The sequence below is a fragment of the Neolamprologus multifasciatus genome, chromosome 23 (genome assembly GCF_963576455.1).
Source record: "Neolamprologus multifasciatus chromosome 23, fNeoMul1.2, whole genome shotgun sequence".
Lineage (NCBI taxonomy): Eukaryota > Metazoa > Chordata > Actinopteri > Cichliformes > Cichlidae > Neolamprologus > Neolamprologus multifasciatus.
In genome coordinates, this window is record NC_140460.1 from 8,335,623 (window position 1) to 8,352,169 (window position 16,547).

Consider the following 16,547-nt stretch of genomic DNA (forward strand, 5'->3'; position numbering starts at 1 on the left):
GAATATCTCCCAGTTATTCATGGTTGCCAGCTCTGGCTGATGAATCATACCATTCTTGTTTTGGAAGTTGGGGTTGGCTCCACCCTTGAGCAGCTTCAGGGCACACTGCCTCTGGCCCCGATAGGCTGCACAGTGCAACGGAGTGTTACCTAGCAGATCTGTGCAGTTGATGTCTGGAGGCTTCTTCCTGCAGAGCTACAGAAAACACACAGGACAGAAACAGGTGTGCTGTGTGAACCCAAGTGCCCTGATGCTCTTTATTATTCTGTTAAGAACTGAAGCATGACTCCTTAGATTTCTGATGCAGCCACAGAGAGCTGGAATAGTTAAGACTGCAATGGCTCTCCAAAACTGAACTGCCACTGTTCCCTTTATTTTTCTGAACACTGTAATTGAAAATATTGATTTGTGGCCAGTGGTTTCTCACTTCACGCTTTTGTGAAGTATTGGATTTAGAAGGGCGTAGCTGATGGCATATTTGTCTGGTCTTGTGAACACGGTGTGATACTTTAGGGTGTAACCATCAGTTAAGGCACAAAAAGTCTCTGTAATCACGCTAATCTGCTTACAGCGTGAGTGCCAACAGGCTGTTTAACAAGGACTCTTACTTGCTAAAATGTAACATTTTAGCTTTATTGTACTAACCACTAATTACGCCACCATTTACTTCAGTGAAGCATACCATTATAAAATACAAGTATATTTAGGCAAATGCACTTAAAGTATTACATCTAATACAGAAAAACACCTCTGTGACTCACATTATGTTATACAGTACTGTCCAAAAGTGTCAAACCACCTCAATTTCTTTATATTTTGCTAGATAAATAGGGAAATGGGCATAACCGTATGGAGATGGTAATGTAGATGAAACACAAAGTTAAAAACAGAGTTGTATAATTCTAACAAGCTTAAAAGTCAATATTTCACTTCAGTAGTCTTCGAGAATAGTTCTGCAGGCTTCTTGAAGGACATTCAAAGCTTTTCTTTGGATGTTGGCTTCTTTTTGTTCTGCTCAAGATGAATGAATCTCTGCAATCATCCATCAGGTCATGACTGGGATTTCTCTATACTGTCATATGTTCAAATACTGGTAATCTGCTGTATTTGTTTTTTTATGCTTGCAACATTTGTTTTGACCCATTTTCTCAGGCTCCAGCGCCCCCCGCAACCCTGAAAAGGATAAAGCGGAAGCGAATGGATGGATGGATGGATGGATTTTAAAGACACACTTTACACATTATGAAGATCATGTGTTTTTGTGACAGGCAGGTAGTAACAAAGTGCCTAAAGACACTGTTTAAATGTTGTCAAGTTGTCTGTTGTTGGGTTGTTATTTTGTAATTATCTGATACACTGATACAACACAGTTAGACGTCTTTTTGTGCTTGAATGATTTATAGATGTGTTCAGTTGCTTACAGGAAAAATAAAAAATTCCTCTGAAAACGGTCATGTATGAGGACTGGAAGTGACGAAGCAGCTAATGTCCAAGAAATCTGAAAGATCTTGAAAAAAAACTGGAGAAGTATTGCTAAAAAAATCTGCCTGCCTGGAAACAAAGTATAAAGAAATAACGTGACTAAATAACAAAATATAATGTCTTGTTATTGTCTAAAATATGTTGAAATTTTGGTTTTGCTAAATTGTTAGAAATGCCGTCGCACTGATTCCAAACCTCAGTGTGATAAATTCGTATTACTGATATGTAGATTGAAAATAACAAATGTTGCTTTTTAAATTCAAAGATTATTATAAAGAGAGAACTGCAGAAAATGTCAACTGAATGCTGAAGTCATCAATTTTCAGACATTTGCAATGATTACATAATTATGATAGTTGTCAAGTCATTTAATGGCAGTTGTCCTCAAATATCATGTTACTGCATATTTTAATTTGTAACAGTTTATGAGTTTTGCTTTCACAATATGATAAAATAAAAGTAAAATGTACAGCGCTTAAGGAGTGTCACAGTGTTACAGAGGACTTATGAATCATATTCTAGGCATTACTGAACAGGAATTTATCCTAATCTGTCCAAAAGCTTTAGTGAAACTGAGGTCTGTGGAGGGTCTACAGGCCTCACTGGTACCAGGGCTAACAAGCTAGAACTGATTTTAAACACATTCCTTTGCCAAACTTCCATGATACCCAAAGATCTTTGCCCGGATTAGCTGAGGACATTCCAAACTATTTCTGGAATGAATGTAAAACTCAGACTTCTATTTTTAAGAGTTATTTAATGATAAAGAGCCTGGCGCAGAATCACATAGTGGGGAGGACACAATCTCCAGACTATAGGGCACCCCCTATAGCTGCAGATTCTGCAGCTATAGGGGGTGCCCTATAAGACTCAGACTTCTGCTTCTTGCCTCTGGGCAGTACAGTGTTAGGCTTCAGTTATCTGGTACTTACCAACTGAGTTAGCGTTGAAAGGTCTCCTTCCCGTGCAGCATCCAAAAGTTTCTCCTCCAGCTTTCTCTCCTCTGTTCTCTCAGCCGCTGTTTTCAGTGACAAGGCAGGATTTAAAAGAAGAAACTGTAGGTACTATATAAGCATTTTGCATTAAAAAAATTAATTTAACACATTTCCATCGCTTTGCTGACAGAATATCTCGCTCACCTTCCAGCATGCTTCTGATCTCTGCATTTTGTGTCACGTCTTTGGGAATCTGTGCTGTCCCATTGATGACAGTAGCACACGCACCATAGTGCAGCAGCAGCATGACAACCTCCTGATCAATATGTGATTGATTGATGAATAAAATATTTGCATAAATACTACTGTTAAGGATATGCAAAGCATGAAAGGACTCAAAATCTGAAATGAAAATTGCTGACACATTAACATACCTTTCTTCCTGTGAAAGCAGCTTTGTGCAGCGGCGTATCTCCAATATTATTGGGCAAGTTAACATCTGCCCCTGCCTGGAGGGGAGGGTGTGATGACACACGTGTTACCTCTGCAGTTACTCAAAATCTCCATGCTTTGAAGAAAAGAAACATTACCTTGAGCAACTCCTCAACTACATCTTTGTGTCCAAAATAGCAGGCCAAGTGAAGCGGTGTCCATCCCAGGTTAGATTTACTTTTTCCTGAAAAAAAAATAGGACATAATGAATTAAACCAGCCCACAGCAAGCACATATATTTTCCCGATATACACAAATCACAGACCTTTGCAATTGATATTGAGCTGTATCTCTTCCCTTATCTTGGACAGGAGGAGCCTTTGAACCCCAGGCAGATCTCCATTCCGGGCATATCGTAGGAACTGCTCCTCTGGCTCCAGCTCCTCCATGGACCCCTGCATAGAAAACCCCCCAAAAAAAGAAAAAGAAAAGGAATGAAGAAATTAAGGCTTTTTCATTTTTTTGTGAATAAAATTGTAAATAAAATTGTGCTTCAAGGAAAACCTATCCACCTAAAAGACACCCAGGAACTAAAGAGAATTGCTAATCATAGCATATACTTTGAAATCATTGCATTGAAACTGGAATAAGTTATTATTTGGACCATTCTTGCCTATAATTTCTAATGCTAAAAAAAATGGGTAGTGTCTAAATTCAATAAAAAGACCTGATGACATACGTGCGACATTCAATTAAATTCATTTCACCTGATTCATAATAGAAGTCATCTTGAGGCAAGTTACAGTCCATACAATATCATGTGATTGGGACAAAAGTAAACTGAGCTATAAGTGTAAAGTCAGCGGTTGGCTCATATTGCTTAATAAGTCATCATTTCTCCTGCTTTAGGACATGTGAAGAAAAAGTCACAGGAGTTTGTTATGTCACACAATAAGGGAGAAGAAGGAAATCCAAATTATTGCAAAAGGCAGCAGTCACCAGACCAGCCTTACAAGAAGGAAACACATCCTGCCTTTCTCTGAAAAAAAGTCCACATGACATGACATGACATGACATTCTAGTATATCTGCAATTAAATCCCAGTATGGAAAGAAAAACAGACAAAAAGCTTAGTTAAGCAATGTTTTTAAATGTCATGTGGCTGTGAGCAAGGATTCGTGAATCACATTGACAGGACAAGACAAATCAGACTGTGCAATTATGATGTCGGCAGGGCACTGGGGTGGTTTGGAGAAGCAGTGAAACAGGTTTACCTGGGATTGAAAAGCATGTGACAGTAACAGTTAAGTGACCTGACTCAAACTGCACACTGCAATTTCAGGAAAAGCATGTTTAAAAAAAACAACAATAATTTGCCAATCCTGATCAGAAAACCTGCAAAGCCTGGTTTGATGCCGCTTAATAAAAAAAACAAACAGAAACATTTTAAGTCAATCAGCTTTTTAAAATTTCTTTCACTATCCAGCAATGCTCAATCCACTCTCTCATTTGAGGTTTATTTTTGCTATGGTAACACCCAGGGCTGATTATAATCTTTTAATAAGATAAACATATCATCAAATATTTTTTGAAGGCTTATGTTTCAGTCTGCAAAGAAAGCATGTTTACGTGTGTATAATGAGGTTTAATATGGATTTAATTTTACATTTCCATTTAGCGTTACTTTACACTTCCACGCAAAAGTGCTACATTTACCAGACAATTTACTTTATTAAAAAAATAAATGCAATACATTTTTTCCCAAAGTTGTCCTCTTCTTACAACCCCTTAAAAAGCATTGTCCCTATGGCTGTCTAGGAGTTGTTTGCGATTCCAAATAAACCTTTTTGATGAACAAAATCCAATCCAATCCACTATTTACCCAAAATATTAATTATTGGAACAGTAATAATAATAATAATAATAATTTGGAGAAAAGTCGGCAAATGATCACACATTTGCTGAGGACCCCCCCTATTCATTATCTCATGACCCCTTCCATTCATCTTACGACTCTTCAGACGAGGCCCTCGATTAGTGTGGATAAAATACCTGAATGTACAAAAATGAGTTAAGACTGTCTCCATGTCGAGCAGCTACACTGTGAAACCACCGATAAAGATAACATATTAGTCGCAATGACCAATTTTCTACAGTTAGACTGAATTTACCTGAACCTTTATTTCCTTACTTGATGTAGTATTTTACCCTCAAACCTCACTTCTTGCTCAACTTAAATCGTCTTAGTTGCAAGCTAAATTCCTCATGTGTCATTAGAATAAACACAGCAGCGACTGAATAAATACCGAGCGCGCGCGCACAGAAACACACACACTTACTACTTAAACTAATGCAGTCCCGTGAAGGTAAAATCCAGTGTTTTCAGGCAGAGCTGCTCACACAGGCCCTCTGTGAAGCTGCATGTGATGTTTTAAGCCCTTCCTGCTGTTTCACTGCAGCGCAAACACAGCGGAACACATCACGCTGTCGCTCTTCACTTCATACGTTTCCCATTTATCGTCCAGCTGACCGACAGCCGAAAACTATCACTGCCCCTGTCTCTCCCCCAAGCACATGACACAACCTCCTTGCACTGTTTACACTGAGATCAGCTGATTATCGTGCAGCGGAACTCACCCTGGCCCAATCCCACTCCTTTCAAAATAAAAGACTGTTATTGCAAATAAAGAGTATGAATAACTAATAAATAAATACAATTGATGAATCTTAACTGCTGTCTTAAATTAAAATAAAACTGAGACGCTCTCGGTTTTTTATGTTCTTTCTTCTTCTTTTTTTTTACGATTTTATTGTTGTCCTGGTTTCCCAATGCAAAACCGGAAGTTAAAATACGCATACACGAGTCAATCTGCTTTGACCAGGAAGTAGTTTCTCAGACCTGGGCGTCAACATATAACTCATGTACGTGTGTCTGATGAGTTTTGTAGTTTACTGAATAATCAACACATTTAATATAAGTGACACTTAGTCATGAGAAGAATAAATGGCGGATATCATAACTCCGGGGGATGATGGGGATCTTCAGGCTCAAGTAAGCACAAAGTACTTCCTTTTTTAATCCTCGGAAAAAGTTAGGCAATCCTGTCAGATTGTGCGAAATGTCTTGCTTGTTGTAATATTTTCAACTGGCCTGGTGAGAGTACGTAAGCCAAATGCGGTAGATGTAGAGTTGGCAGGTTGAACAAGCCCTGCTGCGTTATTTAAAATGAAAATGAATATATATGATCAGCACATAAAAAACTTGAATAAACATACATACACAGACACACACATATACTGAAAGTTGTTCCCAAGGTGTCTGGATTCATTAACACTTTTGGAAGTGATGTTTGAAGCGCAGCAGGTGCAGCAGGGTGCACAGGGGCCACACATCAACGCAAAGTGTCAAAACAGCAGAAAAAAAGGGAAAAAAGTGAACACCATCGGAGGCATACATAATTTAACTTTTTGTTGCTAGCTAACAGTTGTGTACCCACTGTCTTTATATTCAGGGAAAGTAAACATTGGCATCTAAGTTGGGAATCATAAAGAAAATAATGACATATTAACTGTAATCTCACAATAACACTGTTCTGTGTTGTACTGTACTGTGACAATCATCTACATACATTACGACGTCTTTGTTTGTGTGTGTGTGTGTGTTATCATTCAGTTTACAGCTCAGATTTGCTGGAGTCCCATTGCTTTTCTTCACATATTCAAAGGGGACATATTGATACTTGTCTTATTTCATTAGGCACACCTATTTAATGACTACTTAACACAAATATTTAATCAGCCAATCACATGGCAGCAATTCATTTTAATTAGGTATTTAGACATGGTCAAGATGACTTGCTAAAGTCCAACCTGAGCATCAAAATGGGGAAAAAAGGTGATTTGAGTGACTTTGAATGTGGCAAGGTTGTTGGTGCCAGATGGTCTGCTCTGAGCAGTTCAGTAACTGCTGATCTGCTGGGATTTTCTCACATAACCACTGCTAGGGTTTACAGAAGATGGTCTAAAAATGAGAAAATATCCTGTTCTCTCTGTGTGAACGTCCCTTGTGATGCCAGAGGTCAGAGGTGAATGGCCAAGCTGCTTACAGCTGATAGGAATGTAACTCAAATAACCGCTCATTAAAACCGAGTAATGCAGAAGAACATCTCTAAATGTGCAACACACCAACCCTGCAACATTCGGCTGGTGGGGTCAGAATAAAAGCCTGGATCCCTCCTGCTATATATCACAGTTCAGAGTGGCGGTGGTATAATGGTGTAAGTGAGATTTACTAGGCACACTTTGGGCCCCTTAGTGCCAATTGAGCATCATTTAAATGTTATAACCCCTTTATGACCACAGTGTACCCATCTTCTAACAGCTGCTTCCAACAGGATAACGCACCATTTCACAAATCATCTCAAACTGGTTTCTTGAACATCAGAACGTCACAAAATCAAATAGCCTTCAGAGTCACCACATCTCACCCAATAGTATCCACATCCTTTATGATGTGCTGGAACAGGAGAGTTGGTTGGATGTGCAGGTGGAACTGCATGATGCTGTCATGTCAATACACACTAAAATCTCTGAAGAATATTTCCAGCACCTTGTTTAAATCTATTTCCCAAAGACTTAACAGAGTTATGAAAGCAAAGGGGGTTCCGGCTTGAAACTAGCAAGGTGTAACTAATAAAATGGCTGCTGAGTGTAGATACTGTTACAATAACGGCTGCTCATATTAAGAAAGGCCAATAAGTTTTAATTATTGAGGTCAATCTAAGTACAAGTAATCCCAGTGAGACAAAGGCCTTCTTAAAACAGCTCTAAGGACTCAGTTTATAGCGGGGCTGGCCAATTCAATTTCCCAAGTGGACACAATTATGGCCTAATTGTAATATTTACTCTTACCAGTAGCATTTTATAAAGAGATAAAAATGAACATTGAAGTGAATTGAGTTCAGCTTTTCTGCAACAGCCCAATTTCCCATGTTGCCCTTTGGAAAAATTAACTGCTCACCCTTGGTTTAGTCTTGTCTATGTATGAGCAAGGATTCTCCTGCTATTATCATCTCAGACATACAGCTCTGCCCCTCTGATGTTCAAGTCTTCTTTGCCTGTCAAAAAGAAACTGACGTACGCAGAGTGGCATGAGAGCTGCAACAGCTAATTTATGGCCGAGGCCAAGCTGAGGAGCTGCTCCAGGTCCCAAGAGTGTAAAAACAAAAACATTAATTTGAATATTCTTATTAAATACACTTCATCTTTTCCCCTTTCACTTGATAAGTTCCACCACAGTGATTAATGAAGTAGTGGTAGTCAGATAGGTAGGGAAAGAGCTATTTGGGCAATTTTATCAGGAAGTGAAAGGGGTGTGATGTATTTGTTCTGCCATTTCCCATTAACAACAGAGTTAGTGCTTTTGTGGAAGTATTTCCACTCTTATCAAAGCTTGCACAAGAATATAAAGTGCCAGTATTATAAAATGTAACGTTTTATAGAAATAGCGAAAGTCTTTCATCATGTTGCAGATAGACTTTTTTTCATTTATCTACAAAGTCTGTGAAGATTATGTGAAAGTGAAAGTCAGCAGCAGCATTCAGCCCATTTTAGCAAAAAGTTCATATCTGCAAACTAGGTGGGTATTTTTTTTTTATCACCCTTACTTACAGCCTTTATGTTAAATTAACTGTTTCCTAGATCTTTCAATAAACATAATGTACAGATGCAAGCATTGCATTTCTCTTACCATCTTACCATCTTGGAGACAAAGCGAGTAAGGATATTTCCAAAAACGAAAAACAAATGCTTTAAACTTCTCCTCCTTCGGCTTCTCCGTTAGGGGTCGCCACAGCGGATTATCTCCTTCCATCTCACCCTATCCCTATCATCATTTTCTGTAACGCCAACTCTCTGTATGTCCTCATTCACAACATCCTTGAACCTTCTCTGAGGCCTTTCTCTTTTCTCCTGCCTGGCAGCTCCATCTTCAGCATCTTTTGTCCAGTAATGCACTACCCCTCCTCTGCACATGTCAAAAACCATCTCAGCCTTTCCTCTCTTAGTTTGTCTCCAAACTGTTTGACCTGAGGTGCTCATGTACTCATTTCTAATTTTGGCATCTTCAGCTAGCATGTCTGACACAGCCTCCTGTCTTTTTGTCAGTACCAAGACCACACTCATCTCCACCCACTCCACCCTGCCTGCACTCTGTGCTTCACCTCTCCTGTGCACTGTCTGTTGCTTTGGAAGGTTGACCCCAGGTATTTAAACACTTTACTGCCTCTACTCAAGGGGTAGTTAATGCTTTTTTGAAGTACCTCTGTGAATCAAATTAAATGTCGGTTACACACGGATTAAATAAAGTGAGTGAAGCTTTCTGTGCATCCATGGTCCAAACAATCACCACCGAGTCTGATATGATTAATCTAATTGCTTTGTTGTTCTTTGTTCTCTCTTAGATTGAAGAGGTTGAGGCTTTGTCTTCTATCTATGGTGATGAATGGTGTGTGATTGATGAAGCATCCAGGATATTTTGCATTAAAATATCCGCCGACTTGGAGGAGCCAAAACTGACAGCGTGTTTGCAGGTCCAGAAAATTGCATATTAGTCACAAGTGTCCATCATGCATTTTTGTTTGTAATGCTGTTCTGATTTTTTTTTCCCCCTTTATTGATCAGATAATTCTTCCACCTGATTATCCAAGCGCAGCTCCGCCCATATACCAGATCAAGTAAGTCTGATTTGCCTTTCAAATTTAATATGGAGGAGATCTGATGATTTGAAAGAACAGCATCCCACTCAACAGCCCACTCCTACTCCTACTCAATAACCCTGTGTTTGTTCTCGGTTGTTGTAGTGCAGTGTGGTTGCGAGGCCCTGAGAGGGCCAAATTGGCAAACAGCCTGGAAGACATCTATGTGTGAGTGCCTTTCATAATTTTTGACTTCATGAAGAGATACCGTAGAGGGATATTAGCCACATCAAAAGCTTTCATTGTCATTGTTTTCCATGGTTTAATATCACTGTAGTTTGCATGCCTCTTATTTGACCCACTCTCACATAAAAATATTTCATTTGTATAGGGAGCACGCGGGGGAGAGCATCCTCTACCTGTGGGTAGAAAAAGTTAGAGATTTCCTCGTTGAGAAGTCCCAGAACTCAGAAACAGGTGAGGTGTGAAAAAAGGAAATTCCCACTTGAGGTCACACTTTGTGGCCATTTTTAATGACTCAGAATAACACCTGACAGACCACCTCAGTCTTGACCTCTCCAGAAGTGCTTCGTTGAATTCATAGAGTCGTAACTGTAGACATTTTAGTCTCAAACTCTCAAAATAATTATATTTACACCCTGGTACAAAAAGTAAATAATTCCCACCTTGATAGTGAATGCACTTTGGTTAGTTTTTATATAATTCATCCATGGGAACTATGTTAAGTTGTGCAGAATTAAGGGTGTGGCCACTTTAGGTTACAGGGATTTCTTCACGTTCTTGTCTGGTTTTACTAAAAGATACTAAGGAGTCAGCTGTTCAGTTTATAGTGTCTTTCTGTGAGTATGTGTTGTTTTGGTTTAGTTTGTATCCCTTAGCTGTAAAACACTGGGGTATTGTTGTCACCCTGCTGGGTGAGCGGGTGACGGCGACACCCAAGTTTGAGAAGGCTTTAGCTTCAGCTAATAACTCACCAGTGCTAACATATCATTAAACTGTGTTCACATATGTTAGAAAAAAACAAACAAGCAAAATACAACAAAGTAAAATAACCACTAAGGCCTCAGTCACACAAGCCTCTTGACCTGCTGGCAATTACAGAGAGCATTGTGCATTCTCTAACTCATAGGTGTCAAACTCTGGCCCGCGGGCCAAATTTGGCCCCCAGCCTAATTACATTTGGCCTGCGAAGCCATACCAAATTACTATTAGAGCTGGCCTACTGGTATTATACAGCTAATATATATATTGTTTAGTATTAAGCGTTGCTTGTTCCATAGTCAGTTTTCCAGCAAAACTTATTTGAGTCCATAAGAAAAGATTCATTCTTATATCTGGAGGAAGATTTTTTTTTTTCAATAAATATTAATGTTAGCCCGTGACTTTGTTCCAGTTTTGAATTTTGGTCCACTGTGTATTTGAGTTTGACACCCCTGCCATAAGTCATTGTTGATTTTGTCTTCACTCTCCATCCCCTGCCAAGCTGCACCTGTGATTCTGCGGCTGCTCGCTGATGAGCTGACAGATAAGATCTTTTCTTATCCTCTGCATCCTTACCTTATCACCTCTGCCTCCCACAGGGCGCCAGCCTGCCCTGTTGAAACACTATTTTTTTTCCAGTGTTTCAACTGAAAAAATAGAATGCCATTGATCAAAAATAGAATGCCTTTGATCCAAAGTAGAATGCCTTTGATCCCTTGTGATGTCATCATCTTGCTGAGAGACAAAACCCTTAAATAGGAGCTTTGCTCTGTTAAACTTTGCTGCTCAACGGACCTTGACCTGACAGTAAGCAAACCCTTTTGGAGAGTTTTGAGAGAATTTCGCGTTACTTAGCAATTCACTGACCAAGCCAACACATTTCACCATGTCAGCTAACCCATCCTTCCGCTCAAATGAGCTTGGAATAGTTAAAGGGGGCATTTTGGGAAACCATTACAAGGTAGAGGCTTTCCTTGGAGAAGGGGGCTTTGGTATTGTAGCCAAATGTCGTGATACCATGACCAACCGAGCTGTGGCTATTAAAGTCAACAAGAGCGACCCTGATATTCTGCAACAGGCAAAACTGGAACTTTTCATCCTGGAGCAGCTGAGAAGGTTGGATCCAGATGCCGCCAACATTGTTAAATGGAACGGCTTTTTCCACGACGGAGAGCGGGTTTGCTTAAAGTTCGAACTCCTTGATCAATGCCTGTGGGACTATATAGGGGACCGGAAAAACCAGGGTCTCCCCATAAGCGAAGTCAGGCCAATTTTAGGTCAGCTCACAAATGCTCTGTCCCACCTGGGTTCTGTGGGAATAGTGCACGCTGACCTCAAACCTGGAAACATCATGGTTGTAAACCGCCATGAGTCTCCCATCAAAGTCAAACTTATAGACTTTGGCCTCGCATGTCCTGCGTCTGCAGTGATGCCTGGTGACCGTGTGGGGACGGTTGGTTATAGTGCACCTGAAGTTATGCTTGGCCTTCCTTACAATGAAGCAAGTGACATGTGGTCTCTGGGGCTGGTGGCTGTGGAGCTTGTTACAGGGGTGCCACTCTACCCTGGAAATGAAGACTATGGTGTTTTGAAATTCATCATAGAGACTCAGGGTCAGCCACCAGATCATGTTCTAGACTCTGGCGTGTACACTGAAGACTATTTCATTGAAGACAACGACAACCAACAGCGCTGGACATTTAAGACTGACCAACAATTTCAGTACGACACAGGATATGAGTCCCTGGAGACAAGATACATAAAACTGACGCATCTCGATGACCTCGAACAAGTAATGATGTTTAGAAGAGGACCTGAAAATGGCCAACGTTTGTTTGTAAGCTTAATTAAACAGATGCTGGCCTTGGATGCAAACCAGCGCATAACACCGTCGGAGGTTCTCCGGCACCCCTTTTTCAACCCTAAGAGTTCCCCTTGCATTGACATGAGTGCTGAAAGACCACAAAACCCTGTGGTCTTTCAGCACCCTTCAAACTTGAAATGCAAGAGATCAGAGAAAATCAACTGTAGTTTTCAAAACTCTGTTGAATTTTCTCAGCAAGTATTCGTCCACACATCAGCCAGCCCATCCTTCAGCTCAGATGAGCTTGAAATAGTTGAAGGGAGCATTTTGGGAAACCACTACAAGGTAGAGGCTTTCCTTGGAGAAGGGGGCTTTGGTATTGTAGCCAAATGTCGTGATACCAAAACCAACCAAACTGTGGCTATTAAGGTGAACAAGAACCGCACTGATATTTTGCAACAGGCAAAAAAGGAAATTTTCATCCTGGAGCAGCTGCGAAGGTTGGATCCAGATGCCGCCAACATTGTTCAATGGAACGGCTTTTTCCTTGACAGAGAGAGAGTTTGCCTGAAATTTGAACTCCTTGATCAATGCCTGTGGGACTACATAGGGGACCCGAATAACCGGCGTCTCCCCATAAGCGAAGTCAGGCCAATTTTAGGTCAACTCACAAATGCTCTGTCCCACCTGGGTTCTTTGGGAATAGTGCACGCTGACCTCAAACCTGGAAACATCATAGTTGTAAACCGCTATGAGTCTCCAGTCAAAGTCAGACTTATAGACTTTGGCCTCGCATGTCCTGCGTCTGCAGTGATGCCTGGTGACCGTGTGGGGACAGTTGGTTATAGTGCACCTGAGGTTATGCTTGGCCTTCCTTATAACGAAGCATGTGACATGTGGTCTCTGGGGCTGGTGGCTGTTGAGCTTGTTACAGGGGTGCCACTCTACCCTGGAAAAAAATATTATGATGTTTTGAAATTCATCATAGAGACTCAGGGTCAGCCACCAGATCATGTTCTCGATCCTGGCGTGTACACTGAAGACTATTTCACAAAAGACAACTACAACTACAACCAACAACGCTGGACATTTAAGACCGCCCAACAATTTAAATACGAGACAGGATATGAGTCCCTGGAGACAAGATACATAAAACTTAAACGTCTGGATGACCTCGAACAAATAATGATGTTTAGACGAGGACCTGAAGATGGCCAACGCTTATTTGTCAGCCTAATTAAAGACATGTTGGCCTTGGATGCACACCAGCGGATAACACCGTCGGAGGTTCTACGGCATCCCTTTTTCAACCCTGGCCTCTCCAACAGGTTCCCAAGTATCAACATTGAAAAACCATACAGAGTCAATCTCCAGCATGGCATCTTCCACCCTTGACAAAAGTGATAAAAACACAAACTGGGGTTGGAAAAGGATGTTAACAGCAAATTACACTGGAAATATTAATTAAGCTGCTCCAATAATTATCACTTTGGCTTTTTTTTTTTTTTAATCTTCACTCCCCCCACCCCAACCAGTCGCGGCAGATGACTGTCCCTTCCTGAGCCTGGTTCTGTCGAAGGTTTCTTCCTTTTTAAAGGGAGTTTTTCCTTCCCACTGTCGCTAAATGCTTGCTCATAGGGAATCTTCTGATTGCTGGGGTGGCCAAAACTCTAGGGGAACTAGCAATTCTTGTGAAAATTTAAAAAAAAAAGCCTACCAATATTCAAAGCAGAGCAGCGGACAACTTACCATCACATCTGTCCTTTAATCCGACCTAAAACACCATGTTTACAGAAATAAATTCCATACAAATTGGAACTAAATTGTTGTGTTTGATTGTTTATAAATATATAGTGCTACCCTTCAGCCTCCTAGTAGACATACCTGTGTTATAAATGTAAAACTCCTCCGATTTTCAGAAAAGTTGACCTCTGACCTTGAAGTCAAGGTCACTGAGATTTAAGCTTCACAGAGATTTTCAGTAGATGCAACCATGGTATTGATTTGAAAAATCTACACAATCAGAAACTTGGATGTCCACAGCACCTCGCCATATACCAAAGATTAAGAGGTGGTTTTTTCTAGGTTTTTATAAAGATTACAAAACACAAATAACAAAAATGCCAACGCTATTGTCATTTTTGACAACACTATTTTGATGTTGGCTGCCACCACACTGATGTGACACACTACAAATCAACTCTTTGATGCTCTGTGCTGAGTCTGCACAATAACCTGCACTTAAACATTCATTTAATATCACGTACACATATACACATACTGTCCCTCAAGAAGACACTGAGAAAAAATAAAGAATAACATTGAGACTGTAACTTTGCCATAAGTCATAGATGTCAAACTCTTGCCCGCAGGCCAAATTTGGCCCGCAGCCTAATTACATTTGGCCCGCGAAGCCATACCAAATTACTATTAGAGCTGGCCTACTGGTATTATACAGCTAATATATATATTGTTTAGTATTAAGCTTTGCTTGTTCCATATTCAGTTTTCCAGCAAAACTTATTTGATTCCATAAGAAAAGATTCATTCTTATATCTGGAAGATTTTTTTTCAATAAATATTAATGTTAGCCCGCGACTTTGTTCCAGTTTTGAATTTTGGCCCACTGTGTATTTGAGTTTGACACCCCTGCTCTAACTGGTTGGCAAGTTATTGCTGGAAATGAGAGGGTGCTGCCCCAGAAGCCTCTTTGTCATTGCTTTGGTTGACAGGGGCCAATATTTGGTTGACAGGGGTCACCTGCCAGTCTGTAGGACGGTGTAATTAGGGCGTTACCCACCGGTGGCATTACAGCGGCTATGTCAATCTTTTATTTACAGTCTGTGTGTATACACTGTCTCCTGTAAACTTGCACGTGATTCCTGAATACATATTAAAGGACTGAGGCTTAACAATCTCTATATACAAACTGATGAAGTTAAAGGTGTAAAAACGACACTCCATGTGCTGGATTATAGAGTTAAATGACCCTCCTGGGCTGCTTCACCCAAACAAGCTGTATCATTTATTGCTTTTTTACTGCATATGGGTTGCGTAGGTTATTTTTGGTGAGACATGTTGGATAAATTGACTTTGAAATATCACATTTTAAGCTTAAATTTCTTATTTTATCCTTGCATGTATCTATCCTTGACAGAACTGTACTTCTTTTTTTCTTGGCTTTTTTGTGTTATCTCATTGACTAGTTGTCTACATAGTGTAGTGGTTTACAGATTCACAGGAAAAGTCATATCAGGAAGGGTACAAACTGCCAAATCAAACATGTGGAGCCACCACATGAATAAGTGAAAGTAGCTGAAAGTAGCTCACTGTGTTATTAATCTGTCAAGTGGTGGTTGCGACTGATAAATTAGAACAGAATAGAATAGAATAGATCTTTATTGTCATTGTTCACAATACAATGAAAAACCACTCAGCGGCTCTAAAGCTCTTTGACAACAAAAGACAAACAGCCTGTAGTATAAACATAAAATAAATAGAAATAATGATAAACACAGTGAGGTAGCACATACAGAATAACACTGCACGGTGCAAGAGATACGAGTAACATGCTTAAAACTAAATTTCCAGTTATTAGAGGACAGTCTATTCTTACTGAATAAAAAAGAGTTTTTTTAAGGTGCTGATTTTGGTCCTGATTGATCTGAATCTCTTCCCAGAGAGCAGAGGGAAGAATAGGTGAAGTCTGGTTTGGGTGTGGTACATTGTAAAACAACAGGCTTTTCTTTGGAGTCAACCAGTGTCACAGAGGGAGGGTAGAGTGGCACCGATAACACATTCTGCCACCCTCACCACCTGTCGCAAAGCCTTTCTGTTCTCGTCTATGCAGCTGACGAACCACACTGTGCAACAGTAGGTCAGGTGAGCGTGCTTTAACTTCCCCAAGAAGTAAAACCTCTGTTGGGCCTTCCCCACCTGATGGGAGATGTCTGTGGTCCTGGTGAGGTCAGCCGAGATGCAAACATAAAGGAACTTAAAGCTTGCTAACCTCTCTATTTCTTCTTTGTGTGGCAAAGGGCAGAGTGATCAGTGTGTTTCGGAAGTCCACTTTCTTGTGTTTAAGTCCAGATTATTGGGATAATATCAGTGTGTGAGATGCCTGACCTCCTCCCTGCAGGCCTTTTCATCATCATCAAATTTTATGTATTCAATGGGAGAGCAATCAGGAGTGAACAG

The 16,547-nt window shown here is 40.3% G+C and overlaps 2 protein-coding genes across 4 annotated transcripts in view; one reads left to right on the forward strand and one right to left on the reverse strand.

Annotated features, from left to right (window-relative positions):
• The window catches only part of osbpl1a (oxysterol binding protein-like 1A), a 35,509-nt gene extending 30,025 nt beyond the window's left edge, over positions 1–5,484 (reverse strand). For all 3 annotated transcript variants that reach the window (XM_085150691.1, XM_085150690.1, XM_085150688.1), the window contains exons 1-7: positions 5,189–5,484; positions 3,175–3,304; positions 3,008–3,093; positions 2,852–2,926; positions 2,622–2,733; positions 2,415–2,500; positions 51–195 (exon numbers count right to left, since the gene is read on the reverse strand). In XM_085150691.1, the coding sequence (XP_085006817.1) occupies positions 51–195; positions 2,415–2,500; positions 2,622–2,733; positions 2,852–2,926; positions 3,008–3,093; positions 3,175–3,298 (628 nt within the window). In that variant the 5' untranslated portion in view covers positions 3,299–3,304; positions 5,189–5,484. The remainder of the gene's footprint in view (positions 1–50; positions 196–2,414; positions 2,501–2,621; positions 2,734–2,851; positions 2,927–3,007; positions 3,094–3,174; positions 3,305–5,188) is intronic.
• A 236-nt stretch (positions 5,485–5,720) lies between these two features.
• impact (impact RWD domain protein) overlaps positions 5,721–16,547 on the forward strand; it is a 32,663-nt gene continuing 21,836 nt past the window's right edge. The window contains exons 1-5 of the mRNA XM_085150694.1: positions 5,721–5,901; positions 9,311–9,439; positions 9,531–9,583; positions 9,710–9,772; positions 9,936–10,021. Of these exons, the coding sequence (XP_085006820.1) occupies positions 5,854–5,901; positions 9,311–9,439; positions 9,531–9,583; positions 9,710–9,772; positions 9,936–10,021 (379 nt within the window). The 5' untranslated portion in view covers positions 5,721–5,853. The remainder of the gene's footprint in view (positions 5,902–9,310; positions 9,440–9,530; positions 9,584–9,709; positions 9,773–9,935; positions 10,022–16,547) is intronic.